General features: G+C 34.8%; 1 protein-coding gene across 2 annotated transcripts in view; it reads left to right on the forward strand.

Annotated features, from left to right (window-relative positions):
- LOC111148118 (vaccinia related kinase 2) overlaps positions 1-24,330 on the forward strand; it is a 114,921-nt gene that overhangs the window by 23,793 nt on the left and 66,798 nt on the right. For both annotated transcript variants that reach the window (XM_022504535.1, XM_022504534.1), the window contains exons 3-6: positions 19,456-19,505; positions 20,227-20,296; positions 21,925-22,012; positions 24,197-24,302. In XM_022504535.1, the coding sequence (XP_022360243.1) occupies positions 19,456-19,505; positions 20,227-20,296; positions 21,925-22,012; positions 24,197-24,302 (314 nt within the window). The remainder of the gene's footprint in view (positions 1-19,455; positions 19,506-20,226; positions 20,297-21,924; positions 22,013-24,196; positions 24,303-24,330) is intronic.

The raw sequence follows: 24,330 nt of genomic DNA on the forward strand, positions 1-24,330 counted from the left end.
TTATTTTTTTTAATACACATATAAGTGATAACATGTAGTATTTGTCTTGCTCTTTCTGTCTTATTTTACTTAGCATAATGCCCTCCGGTTTCATCCAAGTTGTCATCCACGGCAGGATCTCCATTTTATAAGGTTTAATAATTTTATAAGGCTGAATACTATTCCATTTTATATATATTTTTAATCCATCCATCCATTGACAGACACTTAGATTGTTTCCATGTTTTGGCCATGTGAATAATGCTGCAGTGAACACGAGAGTACGGATATCTTTTCAGGATAATTATTTCATTTTCTTTGGCTATATACCCAGAAATGGAATTGTTGGACCATATGGTAGTTGTGTTTTTAATTTCTCAAGGAACCTCCATACTGGCTCCATAGTGGCTGAACCAGTTTACATCCATACCAACAATGTAAAAGGGTTTCCTTTTCTCTATAGCCTCAGTAGCAAGACTCTTTCTTGGCCATTCTAACAGGCATGAGGTGAAATATCATTGGGATTTCAATTTGCATTTCCCTTATTAGTGATAATGAGCATCTTTCCTTGTATCTATTGGCCGTTTGGATGACTTCTTTGGAAAAAAGTTTCAGCTCCTTTGCCTATTTTAGAATTGGGTTATTTGGTTGAGTTGTATGAATTCTTGTATATTTTGATATCCCTCATTGAATATGTGGGTTTAAAATAGGTTTGCAAATGTTTCTGCCATTTCATACCTAGCTTTCCTATTTTGTTGATGATTTCCTCCATTGTGCAGAAGTTTTTAAGTTAGATGTAGTCCCACTTGTTTATTTTTGCTTTTATTGACTTGACTTTTGGTGTGAAATCCAAAAAATCATTACCAAGATGAATATCAAGGAATATACACCTATATTTTCTTCTAGGTATTTTATGGTTTCAGGTCTTACACTCAAGTCTTTAAATCCATTTTGAGTTGATTTTTGTATATAGTATAAGATTGAGATTCAGTTTGATTATTTTTCATGTGGCTACCCAGTGTTCCTAATACCATTTATTGAAGAACCTATTATTTCCTCATTATATATATTTGGCTCCTTTGTCAAAAATTAATTGACCATGAATGCCTGGGTTTATTTCTGGGCTATCTGGGCTAGGTACCATTGATTTATGTGTCTGTTTTTATGCCAGTACCATGCTGTTTTGATTAATATAGCTTTGTAATATAGTTTGAAATTAGAAGTGTGATGCCTCCAGCTTTGTTCTTTTTACTCAAAATGCTTTGGCTATATAGGGTCTTTTGTGGTTCCATATAAATTTTAGGATTTTCTATTTCTGTGAAATATGCCATTGGAATTTTGATAGGGATTGCACAGCAATCTGTAGATTCCTTTGGGTAGTGTGGACAGTTTATTCTTCCCATCCATTAGCACAGAATATCTTTCCATTTATTGTGTCTTCTTCAATTTCTTTTATCAGTGTTTTATGGTTTTCAGTGTACAGATTTTTCATGTCCTTGGTTAGATTTATTCCTAAATAATTTATTCTTTTTGATGTTATTGTAAATGAGATTGTTTTCTAAATTTCTCTTTCCAATAGCTCATTGTTAGTGTATAGAAGCACAACTGATTTTTGTGTATTGATTTTGTATCCTGCAACTTTACTGTGTTTATTAGTTCTAGTAGTTGTTTTGAGGAGTCTTTAAGGGTTTTCCTATATATTATCATGTCATTGACACAGACAATTTTACTTTTTTTCTATTTGGATGCCTTTTATTTCTTTTTTCTTGCCAGTTGCTCTGGTTAGGATTTCCAGTACTAAAATGAGTAAAACCAGTGAGAGTGGGTGTCCTTATCTTGTTCCTGATCTTAAAGGAAAGGCTTTATGCTTTCACAGTTTGGTATGATGTCAGATATCGGCTTCTCATAATTGGCCTTTATTATTTTGAGGTATGTTCTTTCTGTACCCAAAGTTTTGAGAGGTTATCATCACAAAAGGATGTTGAATTATGTCAGATGCTTTTTTGGTATCTGTTGCTATGATCTTCTGACTTTTATCCTTCATTTTGTCAATGTGTGATTTGCATTGATTGATTTGTGTATGTTGAACCATCCTTACATTTCAAAAATAAATCTGACTTGATCCTGGTGTATGAATCTTTATTGTACTATTGAATTCATTTTGCTAATATTTTGTTGAGTACTTTTATATATATGTAAAATATGCAGGGATATTGGCCTGCAATTTTTTTTTTCTTGGAGCGTCCTTGTCTGTCTTGATCTTTTCTATTGTCTTCCCAGTCTCTCATTTATTTCCACTTTGATCTTTGTTATGTCCTTCTTTCTACTAAATTTGAGGTTGGTTCTTTTTCTAGTTCCTTGATGTATAAAGTTAGGTTGTTTATTTTAGATTTTTTTTTTTTCTTAGCGTACAAACTGATTATTATAAACTTTCCTCTTAGAACTGCTTTTGCTACATTCCATAAGTTATTGATATGTTTTCATTTTCATTTGTTTCAAGTTTTTTTTTTAACTAGAAAGTGTACTTTATTTTTTATTTATTAAATTTTTTTATTTGAGTATAGTTGGCAACAATGTTACATTAGTTTCAGGTGTACAACATAGTGATTCAACTTCTTTATAGGTTATGCTATGCTTACTACAAGTGTAGCTACCATCTTTCAAGATACAGTGCTATTACAGTACTATTTACTGTATTCTCTATGCTTGTCTTTTATTCCCAGGACTTAGTCATTCCATAACTGGAAGTCTGTTATCTCCCACTCCCCTTCACCCATTTTGACCATCCTCCCACCCATATTCCCTCTGGCAACCATTACTTTGGTTTCTGTATTTATATTTTTGATTCTACCTTTTGTTTTATTCATTTTTTTATATTCCACATATGAGTGAAATTACGTGGTATTTTTTAGTCTGTTATTTCACTTAGCATCATATTCTCTAGGTCTATCCATGTCTTGCAAATAACACAATCATCCTTTTTTATTGCTATGTAATGTGTGTGTGTGTGTGTGTGTGCGTGCACGTGTGTATGTCTATACCATATCTTCTTTACCCATTCAGCCATTGATAGACACTTAGATTGCTTCCATATCTTGGCTGTTGCAAATAATGCTACAATAAACATAGAATTGCATACACTTATTTGAATTGGTTTTCTCATTTCCTTTGGGTAAATACCCAGCAGTGGAACTATTAGATCATGTGGTATTTCCATTTTTAATTCTTTGAAGAACCTCCATACTGTTTTCCACAGTGGCTATACCAATTTACATTCCCACCAACAGTGTCTAAAAGTTTTTTTTTTTCTCTCCATCCCTGTCAACATTTGTTATTTCTTGTTTTGATTTTAGCCATTCTAACAGGTATACAGTGACATTGCATTAAGGTTTTGATTTGTATTTCCCTGATGATTAGTGATGTTGAGCATCTTTTCATATGTCTATTGGACATCTGTGTCTTTTGGAAAAATGTCTAAGTCCTCTGCTCATTTTAATCAGATTGTGTGTGTGTGTGTGTGTGTGTGTGTGTGTATTGAGTTGTATGTTATTTTTTTCCTTTTTTAATTCTTTAAGCCATTGGTCATTCAGGAGCATATTGGTCAGTCTCCATATTTTTATAAATTTTCCAGTTTTCCTCTAATAACTGATACCTACTTTTGTACCATTGTGGTCAGAAAGGACACTGAATATGTCAGTATCCTTATCACATTTCTTAAATTTGTTTTAAGAAATTTAGTCTTTTTATGTCACTTAGCTTGATTTATCTTGAAGAGCGTTCCATATGTGCTTGAGAAGAATGTGTATCCTGCTATTGGAAGTTCTGTTCTGTATATGTCTGTTAGGTTTATCCTGTTTAATATAAGATTGAAGTCCAGTGTTTTTTTAATTGACTTTTTGTCTGATGATTTATACATTGTTGGAATTTAGGATATTGAAACCCCCTAATATCCTTGTATTGCTGTTTCCTCTTTCAGATATGTTAATATTTGCTTTCTGTATTTAGGTGTGCCTATGTTGGGTACATAAATATTTGTAGTTGTTATATTCTCTTAATTGATCCTTTTATCATTACATTGTCTTGTTATAGTTTTTGGTTTAAAGTCTCTTTTGTTTGCTATAAGTATAGTGTTTCCTGCTTTCGTTTGGTTTCCATTGACATAGAACATCTTTCTTTTTCATCCTTTCACTTCCATTCTCTGTATGTCTTTAAAGCTGAAGTGAATCTCTTATAGGCACTATATAGTTGGATCTTTTTTTTATATATATACTATTCAACCATTCTGTGTGTTTTGATTAGTGAATTCAGTCCATTTACATTTAAAGTAATTATTGATAGTTATGGACTTTACTGCCATAGTTGTTTTCTGGCTCTTTTATAGATCTTTTGTTTCTTCTTCTCTTGCTCACCTCTCTTGTGAATTGACTTTTTTCATAGTGCTGTGCTTTGATTGCTTCATTTTTTGTGTATCTACTATAAGTTTTTGTTTATTAGTTACCATGAAATTTATGTAAAACATACTTATAAATCTGTTTTAAGCTGATAATAACTTTGAACATATTGATAAGATGTACATTTTTACACTCCCTTTCCCCAGATTTTATGTTTTTATTGTCAAAATTTACATGCTTTTGTTGTTTTTATTCATTAACAAATTATTATAGTTTTTTTTGGTACTTTAGTCTTTTAATGTTTATGCTACAGTTACAAGTAATTTACCATCTATTATTACAATCTTAGCATATTCTGAATTTATCTGTATATTTTATCAACTAATTTTATACTTTCATATATGTTCACTTTGAAAATTAATGTCCTTTTGTTTCAACTTAAGCACTCCCTTTAACATTTCTTGTAAGATGAGTCTAGTTGTTATGAACTCCTTTAGCTTTTGTTTGAGAAGTACTTTATCTCACCATTAATTATGAAGGATAAATTTGCAACTGGAGGATTCTTGGTTGACAGGTTTTTGTTTTTGTTTTTTCCCTAGCACTTTGAATATATCATCTCACTCTTTTCTGTCCTGCAAGACAGGATACTATTAGATTTATGGGAGTTCTCTTGTACATAGAAAATTGTTTTCTCTTGCTGTTTTTAAGATTCTGTCCTTATCTGTAACTTTTGACAATTTAATAATAATGTATCTCAGTGTGGGTCTCCTTAGATTCATCTTGTCTGGTATTGTGCTACCTGGGTATGGGTGTCTGTTTCTTTCCCCAGGTTAGGGAAGTTTATGGCCATTACTTTGAATAAGCTTTCTGCTCCTTTCTCTTTTCTCCTTCAGGGACCCTTATAGTGCATGTAATTGTTGGCTTGATGGTATCCCATAAGTCCCTTCAGCTATCTTCACTCTTTTTCATTCTTTTTTTTTTTCTTGTTGCTTTTCCAATGTTATGACTTCAGTTGCCCTGTCTTTGAGTTCATTGATCCTTTCTTCCATTTGATCTAGTCTGTTGTTGAACCAACCTCCCTATTGAATTTTTTTGCACTTGATTTTAACCAAAAGGCTGAGAAGCGATGTCTATTGCATTTTTTGTTGTTATTATATTCTACAGCTCTGTAATTTGTGTTTTGAAAATTTTTTTTTGTTTTTTTTTGTTGAAATCTTACTTTATTCATACATTGCTCTCTCTTGAGCTCATTAATCATTTTTATGACCATTATTTTGAACTATCAGGTAAACCACTTATCTCCTTTTCATAAAGATCTGTTTCTGGAGACTTTTTTGTTTGGAAAATTTTCCACTGTTTCTTTGTTTTCTTTGATTCTCTTTGTTGGTTTCCCTATGTTAGACAAAACAGCTATCTCTTCCAAATATGACAGAGTGGTCTTGGGTAGGAAATGAATCTTGTTAGTCAGCCCTGCTCAAGTTCCTACTTTATTGTTCATGCTGATTGTCCTAGTTGCTGTTTTTTTTTGTTTTGTTTTGTTTTTGTTTTAGTAGCCCCCGGTACTTGTGAGTGTGCCAAGACCTGTCAGTGTTCCAGAGAGGAGGATCACAGTGAGGGTCCCTTATGATACATTTTTCTCATTACCCTGATGTGTAGGAGTAGCTCAGTGAGTTTCTGAATCCCATACATTTGCATTCTTGGGTGGAGGGGAGCTCAGCATCCTCCTATGTCACCCTCTTGGGTACTTCTCCATTTTCTTAAAGTAAAAATTTAATTTCTTTAAAAATTTTTTTTCTTCCAAGATTTTATTTAAATTCAAGTTAGTTAACATATATTGTAATATTAGTTTCAGGAGTAGAATTTAGTAATTCATCACTTATATAGTAACACCCAGTGCTTATCACAACTGCCCTCCTTAGTGCCCATCACCCATTTAGCCCACAGCCCCCCAACAATATTCAGTTTGTTCTCTATAGTTAAGAGTCTCTTATGGTTTGTCTCCCTCTCTATTTTTATCTTACTTTATTGTTCCTTCCCTTCTCCTGTGTTCATCTATTTTGTTTCTTAAATTTCATATCTGAGTGAAATCATATGGTATTTGTCTTTCTCTGACTTATTTTGCTTAGCATAAAACACACTAGTTCCATCCATGTTGTTGCAAATGGCAAGATTTCATTCTTTTTGATGAGTAATATTTCATTTGTGTGTGTGTGTGTGTGTGTGTGTGTGTGTGTATCATATCTTCTTTATCCATTCATCAATCAATAGACATCTAGGGTCTTTCCATAATTTGGCTATTATTGATAGGGCTGCTATAAACACTTGGGTGCATGTAGCCCCTTTGAATCAGTGTTTTTGTAGCCTTGGGGAAAATACCTAATAGTGCAGTTGCTGGGTCATAGGGTAGTTCTATTTTTAACTTTTTGAGGAACCTCCATGCTGTTTTCCAGAGTGGCTGCACCAGTTTGCATTCCTGCCAATAGTCCAAGAGGGTTCCCCTTTCTCTGCATCCTACCGACACCTGTTGTTTCTTGAGTTGTCAATTTTAGCCATTGTGACAGGTGTGAGGTGGTATTTCATTGTGGTTTTGATTTGTATTTCTCTGATGATGAGTGATATTGAACATTTTCTCATGTGTCTGTTACCATCTGTATGTCTTCTTTGAGGAAATATCTGCTTCATGTCTTCTCCCCATTTCTTAACTGGATTGTTTATTTTTTGGGTGTTGAGTTTGATAAGTTCTTTATACATTTTGGATACGAGCCCTTTATCCAATATGACATTTGTAATTATCTTCTCCCATTCCTTAGGTTGACCTTTAGTTTTGTTGATAGTCTCCTTCACTGTCAAGAAGCTTTTTATCTTGATGAAGTCCCAATGTTTATTTTTGCTTTCGTTTTCCTTGCCTCTGGTGATGTGTCTAGTAAGAAATTGCTATAGCTGAGGTGAAACAGCTTACTCCCTTTGCTCTCCTCCAGGATTTTGATGGTTTCCTGTCTCACATTTAGGTCTTCCATCCATTTCTAATTTACTTTTTATTTAGTTTTGCACAAAAGTGGTCCAGTTTTCTCAACACCATTTATTGAAGAGACTGTCTTTTTCCCATTGGATAGTCTTTCCTGCTTTGTCAAAGATTAGCTGATCATATAGCTGTGGGTCCATTTCTGGGTTCTTTATTCTATTCCATTCTGTGTGTCTATTTTTGTGCTAGTACCATAATACCTTGATGATTATAGTGTTGTAATACAGCTTGAAGTCCAGAATTGTGATGCCTCCAGCTTTCATTTTCTTTTTCAACATTGCTTTGGCTATTTGGGGTCTTTGCTGGCTCCATACAAATTTTAAAATTGTTTGTTTTAGCTCTGTGAAAAATGCGGTGGTTTTTTTTTTTTGTTTTGTTTTTGTTTTTGTTTTTTTTTTTTTGGTACAGATTGCTTTGAATGTGTAGATTGATTTGGACAGACTTTTTACAATATTTGTCCTTCTGATCCATGAGCATAGGATGGTTTTCCATTTCTTTGTGTCTTCTTCAATTCCTTTCATAATTGTTTGGTAGTTTTCAGAGTACAGATCTTTTACCTCTTTTGTTAGGCTTTTCCTAGGTATCTTACTGTTTTTGGTGCAATAGCAAATGGGATCAATTCCTTGGTTTCTCTTTCTGCTGCTTCATTATTGGTGTGTAGAAATGCAACAGATTCCTGCACATTGACTTTGTATCCGAGACTTTGCTGAATTCATGGATCAGTAGCAATTTTTTGGTGGAGTCTTCCAAGTTTTCTACATAGGGTATCATGTCATTTTCAAATAGTGAGAGTTTGACCTCTTCCTTGCTGATTTGGATATCTTTTATTTCTCTTTGTTTTCTGATTGCTGAGACTAGGACTTTCAGTACAATGTTGAAGAACAATGGTTGGAGTGGACATCCATGTTCAATTCCTGACATGAGGGGAAGATTGCTCAGATTTCCCCACTGAGGATGATATTAGCTGGGGGTCTTTCATATATGACTTTTATGATACTGAAGTGTGTTCCTTCTGTCCCTACTTCGACGGTTTTTATCAAGAAAGGATGCTGTATTTTGTCAAATGCTGTTTCCACATCTGTTGAGAGGATCATATGGTTCTTACCCTTTCTTTTATTAATGTGGTATATCTCATTGATTGATTTGCAGATATTGAACCACCCCTGCAGCCCAGGAATAAATCCCACTTGATCATGGTGAAAATCCTTTTAATGTACTGTTAGATTCAGTTAGCTAGTATCTTATGAGACTTTTTACATCCATGTTCATCAAGGTTATTTGTCTATAATTCTTCATAGAGGGGTCGCTGTTGAGTTTTGGAATCAAGGTAATGCTGTTTCCATAGAATGAATTTGGGAGTTTTCCTTCCATTTCTAGAAGAACAGGTATTAATTCTTCTTGAAATGTATGTTAGAATTCCCCTGGGAAATAGGGGAGTTCTTATTGGGACATTTTTGATTACTGATTTAATTTCTTTACTGGTTACAGATCTATTCAAATTTTCTATTTCTTCTTGTTTCAGTTTCATGGTTTATATGTTCCTAGGAATTTATCCATTTTTCCAAATTGCACAATTTGTTGGTATGTAACTATTCATAATATTTCTTGTATTTCTGTGTTGTTGTTTGTGATCTCTTTCAATCATGATTTTATTTATTTAGGTCCTTTCTGTTTTCTTTTTGGTAAGTCTGCCTAGGGGTTTATCAATTTTGTTAAGTCTTTCAAAGAACCAGCTGCTAGTTTAATTGATTTGTTCTGTTTTTATTTCTATAGCATTTATTTCTGCTACTGTTTTTATTTCTGTAGAATATATTTCTGCTACTACTTCACATTTGCTGGTTTTAGGCTTTATTTGCTGTTCTTTTTCTAGCTCCTGTAGGTGTAAGGTTAGGTTGTATATTTAAGACTATACTTTCAGGGATCATTTCTATAGTTTCTTTTCTTGATTCTGGAGGAAGGCCTGTATTGCTATATACATGCCTCTTATGACCACCTTTGCTGCATCCCAAAGGTTTCAGACTATCTTGTTTTCATTTTCATTTGCTTCCATGTATTTTTTTTTTAACTTCTTTAATTTTCTTGTTAACCCATTCATTCTTTAGTAAGATGGTCTTTAACCTACATGTATTTGAGGCTTTTCCAAACTTTTTCTTGTGATTGACTTTGAGTTTCGGGGCATTGTGGTCTGAAAATACACATGATATGATCAGTCTTTTTTTTACTGGTTGAGAGCTGACTTGTGACCCAGTATGTGATCTCTTCTGGAGAATATCCCATTTGCACTCAAAAAGAATGTGTATTCTGCTGCTTTAGAATGAAATACTCTGAATATATCTGTAACATCCATCTAGTCCAGTGTGTCATTCAAATCCCTTGTTTTCTTGTTGATCTTCTGCTTAGATGGTCTGTACACAGCTGTGAGTGGGAGGTTAAAGTCCCCTACTATTATTGTATTATTATCAGTGAGTTTCTTTAAGTTTGTTATTAATTGATTTATATATTTGGCTGCTCCCAAGTTGGAAGCATAAGTATTTACAATTGTTAGATCATCTTGTTGGATAGACCCCTTTATTATGATTTAGTGTACTTCTTCATCTTTTATTACAGTCTTTGGTTTAAAATCTAGTTTGTCTGATATAAGTATGGCTATTCCAACTTTCTTTGATGTCCGTGAGCATGACAGATGGTTCTCCACCCCCTTACTTTCAATCTAGAAATGTCTTTGAGTCTAAAATGAGTCCCAGCATATCAATGGGTCTGGGGTTTTTTTTTAATCTTTTATCCTTTATCTTTGATTAGAATATTTAGTCCATTTACATTCAGAGTAATTATTAATAGGTATGAATGTATTGCCATTGTATTACCTGTAAAGTCATTGTTCCTATAGATTGTCTTTGTTGCTTTTGGTCTCTCTTTCCCACTCAAAGGGTCCCCTTTAATAGTTCTTGCAGAGCTGGTTTAGTGTTCATGAACTCCTTTAATTTTTTATTGTTTTGGAAACTCTCTCTCCTTCTATTCCAAATGACAGCCTTGCTGAATAAAGTATTCTTTTTTTTTTTAAGATTTTTTTTTAATTTTTTATTTATTTGACAATAGAGATCACAAGTAGGCAGAGAGAGAGAGGAGAAGCAGGCTCCCCACTGAGCAGAGAGCCCAATGTGGGACTCGATCCCAGGACCCTGGGATCATGATCTGAGCCGAAGGCAGAGGCTTTAACCCACTGAGCCACCCAGGTGCCCCTGGATAAAGTATTCTTGGCTGCATATTTTTCCCATTTAGCAGGTTGAATATATCAGGTCACTCTCTTATGTCTTGCCAACTTTCGGTGGACAGATCTGCTACTAACCTTATTTGTCTACCATTGTAGGTTAAAGACCTTTTTTCTCAAGCCATTTTCAGAATTCTTTATCTTTGCATTTTGCAAGTTTCACTATGATAATGTTTTGGTGTTGACCTGTTTTTGTTGATTTTGAGAATTCTCTGTGCCTCTTAGACTTGAATGCCTGTTTCCTTCCCCAGGTTAGGGAAGTTCTCAACTACAATTCATTCAAATAGACTCCCCACCACTCCCTGCCTCCCCTTCTTGCTCTTCTTCTTCTGGGACTCCTGTGATACAGATACTGTGTTTTATGGATTTCCTGATTTCCCTAAGCCTGTAGTCATGACCTAATAGTTTTCTTTCCCTCTTCTTTTCAACCTCATCATTTTCCATAATCTTATTTTCTATATCACTTATTCATTCCTCTGCTTCTTCCATCCTCATGATTACGTCTGTTCTGTTTTACATCTCAGTTGTAGCTTTTTAAATTTCAGCCTGACTAGTTCTTATGTCTTTTATCTCTGTAGCTGTTTTGAGCAAGGCCCTGTTTATGATTTCTTGTTGGTCCTTCTTTTGTGGAGAATTCCTCCATCTTGTCATGTCTAGGTTTCTGTCTTTTATGTGTTATGAAAGCTTGTTGTGTTTCTTGCTCCTCAGAGTAATGGAGCTCATTACTCATTACATAAATTACTAATTTATGTAATGAGTCATTATTACTCCTCAGAGTAATTTTTGCTTTATTAAAAAGGAGTTATACGCTGTCCAGGTCTTGGCACTTTAGGAAGTGTTTCTGGTGTATGCTGTGTGTATCTGCTGTATGTTTTGGCTGTTCTTTCCCACAGGTCAGTCATCTGCTGAGTTCCTCCTTGCAGCGGGGATATTTGGGCCTTTAACTAGGTGTGCTTCGATTTGTTTGTTATGATAAACCTGATTTTGGGGGGAAAAAAAAAAGTGCCTGTGCCTGGGTCGCTCCGTTGGTTAAACAACTTGATTTCACCTCAGGTCGTGATCTCAGGATTGTGAGATTGAGCCCCATGAAGGGGTTCCACACTGGGCATGGAGTCTGCTTGAGATTCTCTCTCACCTTCTCCCTCTGCTGTTCCTCTACCCCTCTTAAAAAAAAAAAGGAAGAAAGAAAAAAAAAAAATCCTGGTCCAAAAAAAAAGAGTGAAAAAGAAAGGAACAAAGAAAATAAACCAACAAACAAAGACTTATAAGTCTGCTTCCAAAGAAAAAGCAAAAAGCAAAAAGAAACCCAAATGCATTAAAAAGGAAGAAACAAACAAAGATAAAACTGTAAGCTTGAGTCCAAAGAAAAAAGATGGAGGGGAAAGAAAAAAAGAAAGAAAGAAAAGGAAAAAAAGGAAAGCCTGGTCTTATTTTCACTAGAACTGAAGCTGATGCTTTGGAACACTTTGTGATCAGTATACTTGGTACATGCAGGGGGCTTGTGTTGGTCCTCTGGGGGAGAGGTCTACTTTGCTGGCTCACAGTTAGACCTGCTCTAGGAAAAATGCCCCTGCAGAGCTCAGGGGGGCACAGTTTGGTGTAAGTGGCTCCACCCTCCACTGGGGGTGCCATGTTGCTCACTGAAGTTGGACTTTGCTTGTGGGTGAGGGGTGGGTGGAAGATGGCATAACCCTGCTTTTAGTCCTGGGGAGGGGAACTCGCAGCCCCTGCTGCTCAGGAAGCCCTCACAGAAAAGCAAACAATCTCCCCTCCTATTCCCCAGACCTCCTTCAGATGCCTACTTTCAACCTATCCATGCCTGGGCCTTCAACATTTGTGTTTTATCTCTGGTGCACAGCTGGGATTCAAAACTCCAAATCTTAAAGAACCCAGCGAGGTGTGGACCTGCTCCCCTCCCCTAAGAGAAGAACCTCTCAGTGCTGTGCCTGGAGCCACTGTCATAGAAAAGCAGTCCCATGGGCATCCAGGTGCCTGGAGTCAATGGTAAAGTCCTGGAGAAAGCTGCAACCAGGTTATCGGCTCTCTGTATCCTCTTCTTGTCCTCTGCTGAAGAATGGCCACTCAGTGGTGCCCACTGGGTCCCTTGTCCTTGGAGAGACAATATACCCTCTTTGTACCCTAGGAGAGGGAACGTTCTCTCCCAGTGCCACCCAGGGCATCCCCACACTGCACTCCCAGGCCACTCCTCCCTCTCCCCAGAGTACTACTATCTGCCTGGCTTGACTCTGGCAAATGGCATAGACTTCTAAAACCTCAGAATTTGAGCTCCAGTGTTAGCAAAAAAATTGCCATAATCAGTTCCTCCTAACTAATTTTTCTTCATGCACAAATCACTATAAATGACCATTAAATGTAACATTAATACTATCAGCAATGTGCACGACTCAATTGAAGTAAAGACCAATAGACATCTGGGTCTAGATGTGTGACTTGTGTGGGCAGTGAAACTGCTATGTGGTTAGCAGCAATCATATGATGTCCTCAGTTAGTAGGTGCATTCAAATGTCAGAGGTAATGAAATAGGAAAAATTGGTGTAAAATTGTTATAAAATTGATAATTTATTTCATTTATATTTTATATTTACCTTTTTTTTTTAAGAGAACCTCTTCTTTCCTGATCTTCTATTAGATTTTTAGGTTTTCTTTATTCTTTTTTCTTTACTGATTTTGAAGTTCTGAATTTTATGTCTATTATTTTAATAGTTACCTGTAAATTCAATACACTCTCTTGATTTAATAAACTAAGAAGCTAATCAGTGTCTTCACTTTTCTCCTGGATAAATACATGGCATTACAACACTATACCTTTAGTCACCATTTTCCTATTTTGTACATTATTTTTGTTCATTGTTTTTAGTGTACCTTATTCTAGGTTGATAGTTATTTTCTCTCAGCATATGAATATGATGTTATTCAATGCCTTCTTACTGCCTTGTTTCTATTCAGAAGTCTGTTGTCACTTCATCTGTCTTTTGTATGTAAACTAATCTCTTCTCCTGAATTGTTTGTTAGAACTTTGTCTTTAATTTTCTGCAGTTTGACTATGGTGGGCTGGAGTACAGATTTATTATTTATCTTGCTGGAGGCTTAACGATTCTTAAATCAGAGGATTCATGACTTTTATCAGTATTTGAAAGTTATCAGATAATATTTATTCAAAAGTGCCTGTCCTCTATTCTCTCTGTCCTCTAGTTCTGGAGGTTTTTTTAGAAAATTGTGTTTCTGTCACATTACATTGATGTTTCATAATCTCTTCTTCATATTTTATGTCTCTATATTTCTGTGTGGTGAATTCAAGATTATTTCCTCAGATCTAATCAGTTTCATTGTTCTCTTAGGTTTTAAATATTAACTATTATATATGTATTGCATGTATTAATATTTAGAAAAGTGCATACAACATAGACATATAGTTTATTAAGAAAATATATATAATAGCAAGATACAATCCCCATCTGGGTCAAACATATAATATATCAACATAATCAGCACTCTAGAAGCTCTGACATCTCTTTTTTACCTAAAGGTAGGAACACTGTCTAGACTCTTTATGATTTTTGTTTTACTGTTTTTCATTATAGTTGTTTGTGTGTGTGTGTGTGTATCCATAAGCAAATATAATTTGTTTGTTTTTAATTTATATAAATAGAATCTAAATATACATTCTCTTTTGTGTTTTTTCACTCAACATTGTATCTAAGAAATATCTATATTACTACTGCATCTGTATTTCATTCATTTTTTCCTACAATGTATTTCATACTATGACTGTAATACAGTTTTTTACACATTCTACTGGAGATAAATGTGTATGTAATTTCCAGCATTGGACTATTCCAAATTCATACTTACTTCCATATATATTTCTTCTTGGAGTTCTTTTTCTTTTTTCTTTTTTAAATATTATATTTATTTATTTATTTGTCAGAGAGAGAGAGCACAGGCGGGGAGAGAGAGAAGCAGGCTTCCCATTGAGCAACGAGCCTGATGTAGGACTCAATCCCAGGACCCTGGGATCATGACCTTAGCCAAAGACAGACACTTAACCAGCTAAGCCACCTACGTGTCCCTCCTCTTGAAGTTCTAATGTATTTCTTGTTTTTGGTCGCTGTCTCTTAGATCTCAGATGTTTTTCGAATAACAACCAGTTCATTTTTTCATAGAATGTTTTGCATTGTTTCTTTGTGTTTCTACTTTGTGTCTGTTATCATTTCAAGCAGATATTTAGGCTATATGGGAGGTCTGAATTTCTTGGGATTTATGCCTTTTGTTTGCCTTCTTTCCCGTTTTGTGGTGTTGGACCATTGACTCATCTTTAGCCATGCTGTATCTCTGGTAATCATGTGGGTCCAGTGTGTCTCTTGAAGATTTGTTTCTTTTGCTTCTGCAAGGCTTCTGGGTTATCATTTGGTTTCAAATCCTTGTACCGTACTGTTTTGTAAATTTGAGCCTCAAATTCCTGAAGGCAGCTTCGGAGTAACAAATTTTCAGGAAAGACTCTACTTTTCCTCATACTCAGGGTCTAAGCTACAGAAGGTAGGGTTTTTCGTTTTTGTTTTTCTTTATGTGTTTGACAGTGGTGAAATCTTGTCTGTCTTTTTTTCCTTCTCTTTTCCCTCCTTCCTTCCCCTTTTTCCTTTTCTCCTTCTCCCCACATCTCCCCATTTCTTTCTCTTCTCTTCTTTAAACGTTTCATACTACTGAAGATGTAGGCCTTGGAAAAATCTGACTTTATGTGACCAACTTAACTTCAAATCTCTGCCTATTGAAGCCCCAAGGACTTGTCTTTTCCCCAAGAGGGCTTTAACACTAATATCCTTGGCTACCCTGAGTGGGCAGCCTCTTTGGGGCCTGCAGCATGGCCTAGAACATTAGTGCTCAGGTACATTTATTTCCCTCTGGTTTTTATTTTTTTATTTATTTTATTTTTAAAAGATTTTTTAAATTATTTATTTATGTGAGAGAGTGAGCACAAGCAGGGGGAGGTGGGAGAGGGAGAAGCAGGCTCCCCGCTGAGCAGAGAACTGATTTGGGACTCAATCCCAGGATTCTAAGATCATGACTTGAGCAGAAGGCAGATGCTTAACCAACTGAGCCACACAGGTGACCCTCCCTCTGGTTTTTAGATTTCTCTGTTTTGGGCTTCCTATTTATTTATTTAACTAGATCAACTCTTCATTTATAAGAAAGTTTGACTTATTATTTTTGACATCTTCTTTATTTTATAGAAGAAGGTTTTCATTTATCTAGCGTGCTACTTTATTGACATTCTTTATCAGATGCCATCATATTTTAGTTTTTCTAGTTGCCGTCTGTGTTGTCTTTGGTCGCCAGTGTCAGAAACTCAAATGTATTTAAGCAAACGAGGGATTTATTAACTCTTATAAAAGAATTATAGGGCTTTTTTGGCTTCAGGTATGGATAGTCTAGAGCTTAAGCACGGTCAACAGGGCCCTTTCTTCCTGCCTTAACCTTTCATTTTTCAGTGTTGGATTTGATTCTCAGACTTCATTTTCCATTTAGCTGACAAAAGTGATTTCTAGGATTTGGTATCCTTATAGCTTATGCCCTCCATGTGTTACATAGGATATATATAGGAAATAACTTTTTGCCTAGTTGGGGCATGTTGCTCTTTCTGAACTGGTTACTGTGGCCGGTGGGCTTGTATATTCCAATTAGCTAGATTTGGTCATCTACCCAACTCTGAGATGTAAGGGCAGGTATACTGTGTTAAGCAGCCCTACAAGGTTCACATGGGTAGAGGGTGGTTTGGTTCCTCAAAGGAAAAACCAGACATAGTTCTCAATGAATAGAAAAAAAGTGCTAGGAGGGCAGATATCTTATATGTGCAGTATGTGTTTTTTAGCAGCTCATCAGACCTCAGGTTAGAAATTTAAATGAAGATGTGAGACTGCTATAATTTCAAGACTATCACTATCTGTGATTGATCATTCTTTTCAACCCTGAATAGATTAATCAGCAGTAACCTACCAAACAAGATCCCTTTCCCTCCTTTATCAAGTCCTAACAATTTCGCTTTCTGAAATCTCTGCATCTCTGGAATCTGCTCATTTTTTATCTGCCATTGATAGTGTAGTCCAAGCTATAATCCTCTTTCTTCTGATCTATCGAAATTAAATCCTTACTCATAGGTCAGTATCTACTCCGGTTCCCCTTCAGTCTGTTCTCCACACTGTGGTAACGGGATCTGTTTAGAATGCAAATCTAATAATGTGTTTCCTGTCCTCCAACAACACCTCAAGTCTTTAAAACCTTTCATTAGGCAGAAATTATTAACTAGATTTACATCTGGCCCATCATCACTTCTCCAACTATTCTTGCTCAATAATTCCCTTTTATATAAATTATATATTCTCTTATTACTATCTACCTCTCCCTTTTACATTTATTATAATTACAGTTTTGCACTTGTGTATGAGTATTTGATGAATGTCTGATTTCTCCATTAGACTATAAAAGCAGATACCATGTCTGTTTTCCATTATGTTTTAATTTCACTAGCTAGAACGTGGCTTGGCTTACAGTAGAAAATAAATATTTATTTCATTAATTAACTGATTGATTACCATAAAGAGACCTCCGTGGTAACTAAGACAATTTATTCGTTCAACATCCATCTCCAAGAGCTTTGTAGTCAATTGATTTTGGATTTAGGCCCTCCAATATAATCTGACTTAGAAGTTTATGGAGAGTATTATATAGTTATCAGAACAAGTGTGGGATGTTTTGAGTATCTGTCAACACATAGTTATGTTCATATGAAATAATGTGAAAGGCTAGAAAGTAGAAGGGCTATAAGGATTGAAATCAGCAAGGAGTAGCCCATTGCACTGGTTAGATATCTCTTTTCCCATTAGCACCCAAATAAGATTTATCTAGTTGAAAACCCCAATTTTTCTTTTGTGCTTTTCTGCTTATATCTGTTGGGCTTGTTGATGTCTTTGCTGCTGGGGCCACTTGCTTTTAGGCAAGAAGCAGGAAGTTTCTACCAACTTATACCTCAGGAAGCCAAGACCCTTGCCCAGAGTCAGCACTGCAGTAAGTGGATGGGGATTGGGGCAGGGTGGTTTCTCCCCAGGCTTGGGTACCATCCTGGTAAAAATAGTTTGCCATAGGTGAGAAGAAAGGCTTTTCTTACCCTTTCTTCTTTAACAGGACTGGACCCCTTCTTCTATATACACTCTCTTTAGTTTTTTCTTGCCTTAGATATATAGATAATCCATTCCTCCTGCAGTTCCCTTGGGACTACTGCATGGGTGACAGTGGAATGACTTTACATGCATCAAGGTGAAAAGGTAAAAATTACTTGATATAAATAAGTTTAGTTTCTCTGGAAAGAGCTCTGGGTTCATAGTTTACATCTAATATCAACTAAGACTTAGGTAATAATTTCTTCAAATGGTTGATAGCAGACATTAAAATTTCTGGAGAACAGTTAAAGTTGTGCATGAGTGGGCACAACCGTAAAGGGGGATTGGTATATTTTGGTAAATTTGTGATTTTTTTATATCTATCATGTGAAAAAGAGAAAAGCTGATGGAGTTAGGAGAAAGGGGGGAAATGTTAGGGATTATCATAAGAAGACAGCATCTGGTAAGCTTACTGAAAATAAACGAGAAGAATTGATCTTATTCTCCATCTGTTAGGTGCTGATATTTAATCATATTGAGGACTAGTTCCACATTCCTTTCACTCTCCTTTAAACATCCTACTAACACTTGACACAGTGCCTTGCAAATTCTGGCCTCATGATAAATAACTATTGGTTAGTTGAAGGAATGAATGGAAGGAGAATGAAGGGATGAATGACAAGATTCTTGACTTTCACAGTACAAATAAATATATGCATCAACTTACCAAGATTTGAAAACTGTGACTTCTTAATAATTTAGATAATATAGATGAAAGGATTGATTTGATCTAAAAATTTGAACAGTGGAATTGTCAGAAGTTTGATTACTATATCTAAAATACAAGGGGCACTTGGCTGGCACAGTTTGGTAAATCATGTGACTCTTGATCTCTGGGTTGTGAGTTCGAGCCCTATGTTAACTGTGAAGCCTATTTAAAGAAAAAATAAAGAAGAATTTTTTAGAAATGCAAATAGCAAATAATAAAATGAAGTTAGATAACTTGAAATGGTGCTTTTTAGGAGATAATGTATTCCTTAATGTAGGCACGATTGATTGCCAGGTTCAGAAAATGATTTTTTAAAGATTTATTCTCATTCTCACTTGATTTTTTTTTTTTTTAGAATTTTGCCACATAGAAATTGTTTTGAACTTTCCAGTTAAGATGAATCAGTTTTCATTTCTGAATTATAGATTTTAGTTTAATAAAATGGAATTTAATAAAATTAAAATTGAATAATACAATTTTATTATTTATTATATATGGGGGTTAATGCTATGTATCTAGAAAATATTTCTCCCTACATTTGGATTTGTGTGTTTAATATGTGTCGGTTTCCATGTTTAAATATTTGAATGTGATGTATGGCAAAGTGTGGGCTATGGTATCAGACTGAGTTTCAGTCCCCAGTTTGCACTTCTTACTGAACAAATTACTCAATTTCTCGAACCTTAGTAGTATCTTGTGTAACATGAAGATGATACCTACCAGAAGAGGTTCTTGGAAGGATGTAATAAATGAAGATATTTAAAGTGCTTAGCACAGTGTCTGGGATATAGTAGATATTCAGTAACTGGGAACAACTACTTCTCTACTCCACCTTATGTTTTTTTTTTCTGCAGCTTTCCCCACAAATAAACCAGATAAAGATGCAAGACATGTAATAAAAGTGGTAAGTATTACTCTTAAATTTATATTTCATATATATTTTACTTTTTTGTTTTCTGCTTTATTCCTGGTATCTTTGTAAAAACAGTTTTTAATTTAGCTTTTATGATCTTATCAACAAATGTAGTGTTATGGTATATTTTCACATTATTAAAATGTAAAGACTGGAGAACTTTGTTTTTCTGTGTTGGCATTTATCATTTTTGTATCCTATCTAGCTATCTCTCCTTTCTTTTCTCCCTTTCTTTCCTCTTTATTCTAAATGGTAAGGTCCTTAAAGGCAAGGATGAGGTTTTACTTTTGTTTGTATCCCCTATGCCTAGTACAATGGATGAAATATAGTAGATGCTTAGTAAAGGTGTCTTGTGTGAATGAACCCTAGGCTAGTTTGTAGTATACCTACCCTGATGTCCATGTTGGTAGACACTATCTGTGTATATATAATTTTCATTGCTTTTAGTAAGTTTTTTCCATAAAAAGACTACTTTCATGGCTAAGATTGTATAGATAGCATTACAGTATATTATATTTAAACATGAGATTCTCTAAGTTTATTTAGTGCTTTTCTGAGATTTTTTTAGTGGAAATTTGATGCCTCTGTTTTTAATAAATCAAGCACTATTTATATACTATAAATGTATACTCATATTTTCATTGTTGAAATACCAAATCTATCCTTAAGATTGTTTTTACCTAATAAAATTAATTATTCTTTTCTTTTATAGGAATATCAAGAAAATGGCCCATTATTTTCAGAACTTAAATTTTACCAAAGAGCTGCAAAAAGAGACCATAGTAAGTAAATTTAGCAAAGCCAGCTACTTTCATATGCATATATATATACATAATATATATGCGCTAAAGTGAATGTTAATATTTTTCTTTTTTTCTGGCCTTCTGAAAAATTATTTTCAATTAGAAATTTTATTATAATTTATATAATTAACTATTATATAAAAGTAGGATAGATACTTTGTAAATGTTGGTATTATATACACAGTGAGTTATATATTTGAAATCAATATTATTTCTTTTTTTTTAAGATTTTATTTATTTATTTGACCAACAGACATCACAGGTAGGCAGAGAGGCAGGCAGAGAGAGAGGGGGAAGCAGGCTCCCCATTGAGCAGAGAGTCCAATGCGGGGCTTGATTCCAGGACCCTGGGATCATGACCCGAGCCGAAGGCAGAGGCTTTAACCCACTGAGCTACCCAGGTGCCCCAGAAATCAATATTATTTCCACTACTTTATATGCAATGTCAAGTTGTTGGTCTAAGCTACCAAGAGTTCTCTAAGTATAAAGATAGTAGAATGAAATAATTTGTAGGAAACCATTTGGAGTCAAAGATTGTAAGGAAAAGATATTAAAATGGACGGTAGATATATAAACAAAAGGAATGTCCATAGAATGGATTAGTGTAAGATATATGGAAATGTTTAAACATTAAAATAATTTAGACCATGAGTTAAAAGTGTTAGAAACTTGATTGGTGGGAAAGTAACTGGAGCTGGAAATCACATGTAAAAACCACCAGTTAGAGGAATTGAATGTAAAATGAATGTGAGCAAGCTGAAGAACAGCAGTAGCATTTTATAAATAGAGCTCTCAGGAAGTTAATATAAATAAAAATGATAATATTCAAGGTCCTCTGCATTGTTTTAGAAAAAGAATGATAAGACTAGCCTCAGTAATTAACTTTGTTTTCCTTAATAAAACCTTCTAAATGTTATGACAGTACTCTTTACTAACTGTTTAAACTATGTCAGGGTGACAAATAGAATCCATTAAACTTGATTGTTTATTGTAGAGCTGTCATACTTATTAAACATATATGGTAGAAAAGTGGGAAATAAGCTACCTGACGGTGTCAGTGGATTTGATTTTTTTTTTGAACTAAATTTAATCAAAGCAGTTTCTGTATAACAATTTCATAGTGAGATGATTTTTTTCTGCCCAATTTCTATTTTTTCAGCTACCATGGCTTTAAATTTTTAAGTAATGGAAAAGAAAAAGCTATCTCTCTGCTGATTCTTTGGTACTTAACATATGTTCTATTTCATTTTATTTTAATTTTTTGAACATATGTTATATTTTAAAATTTAACATATAAGGGAATGAATTTTTTTCATAAATAGAAACACTTGTGTATATGATGCTAATGCATTTTATGACCATGACTACTTTTGTTTTGGTTATTATAGTTGCTTTAATTAAAAATTTCGGTATATGTTTTTATGTTAATTATAGTGATAAATAGAATTTGAAGCCACTAGATAGATGTATTTGATTCCTTAAAACATTTACTAGAAAGGTCTAATTTCTGTTTAGGTTAGCTAACTAAGTTTTAGGATCTATGAAAAAGTTAGAAATAACATTTCTAAAAATGTATATCTTTTTTCCTATTAAATATTTCTTTATAGTCGAAAACTGGATAGAACTCAAACAACTTGATTATTTAGGAATTCCTCTGTTTTATGGATCCGGTATTACTGAATTCAAGGGAAGAAGGTAAAATGGAATTATTTTTACTGAGTTTCATTCAATGACTATGTCTTATGTGCTCTAATACCTTTGCTATGTAACAGATTACCCAAATCATAGTAGCTTATAACAGACTACTATCATCTTAGTTTCCATGGGTAGCAAACATGGAAGTTACCCATGGAAATTATGGTTTCCCCAGATGGTTCTAGCTCAGGACTTCTGAGAATGCAGTCAGCTGTCTTTTGGGTTGCATTTATCTCAGGACCTGATTGGGGACGGATCTGTTTTCAAGGTCACTCGTGTGGCTGTTGGCAGGTCTAAGGAGATCTGCTTCTAAATACACTCATGTGATTGTTTGAGGGCCTCACTTCCCCAGGCCTCCCAATAGGTCTCTCAGTAGGCTGCCTCAGTGTCATAAAGACATGGTAGCTGGCTTTTCCTAGAGCAAATAATTGAAAGAGAGTGGGAGACAAACACACACACACACACACACACACACACACAGGAGCATGCATCCAAGAATAAAGCCACAGCCTTTTTTAAATTGAATCTTCAGAATTTAAATAAAAATTTGGGAAAAAAAAGTTAACATTCAGTGCAATATTGATTTCAGGAATAGAGTTCAGTGATTCATGACTTACATAGAACACCCAGTGCTCATCAAAGGCGCCCTCCTTAATCCCCATCACCTGTTTAGCCCATCCCCTGCCCACCTCCCTCCATCAATCCTCAGTTTGTCCTCCTTATTAAGAGTCTCTTATGGTTTGCTTCCCTCTCCCCACCCCCTTCCCCTGTGTTCATCTGTTTTGTTTCTTAAACTCCACATGAGTGAAATCAGGTGGTATTTGTCTTTCTCTGACTTATTTTGAATCTTGCAGTGATGTCACATATTTCCACTATAGTCTCTTTGCTAGAGGCAAGTCACTAAGTCTACTCCACACACTAGAGGAGATTTAATTAAGCTTTGTCTCTTGAGAAAAGGCACAACAAAGAATTTGTAGAATATTTTTTTTAATTGCCACATATGGCTAGTCCTCATATATAAATAATTGACTAGTGATTTTTAAAAAAGAAAAAAAAAATCAGTTTGTTAGGTACCCCCTTTCAATAGCCTTTTAAGAGAGGTGATGTCTTTTTCCCTAGGTGAGGAGATAGGCTCAATGGTCAGTGCTTTGTTCAAATGGTCTTTAAATGCTGTCAATAAAAACAAAATGAACGATTAATAATCTTGGAACAAAGTAAAGGGCTGTTAATAGAGGACTGAGTGGCTGAGTGGATCAAGGTATGTCCATATCATATAATATTATGTAGCCCATTAAAGAAACCAGTTAGAGCTATACCCGTTGGTTTGGGAGGATTTCAGTGAAATATTAATGAAAAAAGTATGATGCAGTAAAGTGCATATAATATCACATTTTTGTAAAACAAGGACAAAAATTCCTTTATGTCTGTGTTCATGTTTTTATACATAGATAAATGCAGACTGATGTGGGCATGTAAGTGAAAGGAAGAAAAGGGACAGAGGTGCCAAACAGAAAAGAAGTACATTTTTTTAAAAAAAGGTTTATTTATTTATGAGAGAGAGAGAGTGTGTGTGTGTGTGTGTGTGAGTGTGGGAAGGAGAGGCAAAGAGCGAGGGAGAGAATCTCAGGCAGACTCCATGCCAAGTGCAGAGCCTCAATCTCATGACCCTGAGATCACAACCTGAGCCAAACCAAGAGTTAGACTAGACATTCAACCAACTGAGCCACCCAGGTACCCTGAAAAGAAGTACATTTTTAAAAGTCATGTTTATAAGTATGTACAGAAAGTAAAATATGATTTATAAGGTCAAGAAACAAATGTAAATAATATTCTATGTATGGGCAGATAATTTGTTCAAGGTCTTAGTGAGAGGATGATGAAATCAAAATGAATCAAACTGAGGACTCTTTAATTTAGAAAGAACATTCTCTTTTCACGATCTATGAGTGAGCGTGTTTCAACATAGCGTTCTCTTCTACTAGAAACTAACTGCAGAGTAGATACTGACTTGTATCTTTCTTAAAAGAACAGCAAGATTATTAATGTACATTCGTTCTTTAATGGTTCGGATGGCAGTGTTCTTCATTGTTAGGTTGGGGGTGTTTTTCCTTGTTTCAGATTCATAAATAGGCAGTTTCAAGCACTGCTATCTTAAGATCTCTTTTTGACGTCTCCTTCTTATAGTTACAGATTTATGGTAATGGAAAGACTAGGAATAGATTTACAGAAGATCTCAGACCAGAATGGTACTTTTAAAAAGTCAACTGTCCTGCAGCTAGGTATCCGAATGGTAAGAATGAATGACTTACTTCACATGC

Source organism: Enhydra lutris, unplaced genomic scaffold, assembly GCF_002288905.1.
Source record: "Enhydra lutris kenyoni isolate GAN:26980312 unplaced genomic scaffold, ASM228890v2 scaffoldscaffold18, whole genome shotgun sequence".
Classification (NCBI taxonomy): domain Eukaryota; kingdom Metazoa; phylum Chordata; class Mammalia; order Carnivora; family Mustelidae; genus Enhydra; species Enhydra lutris.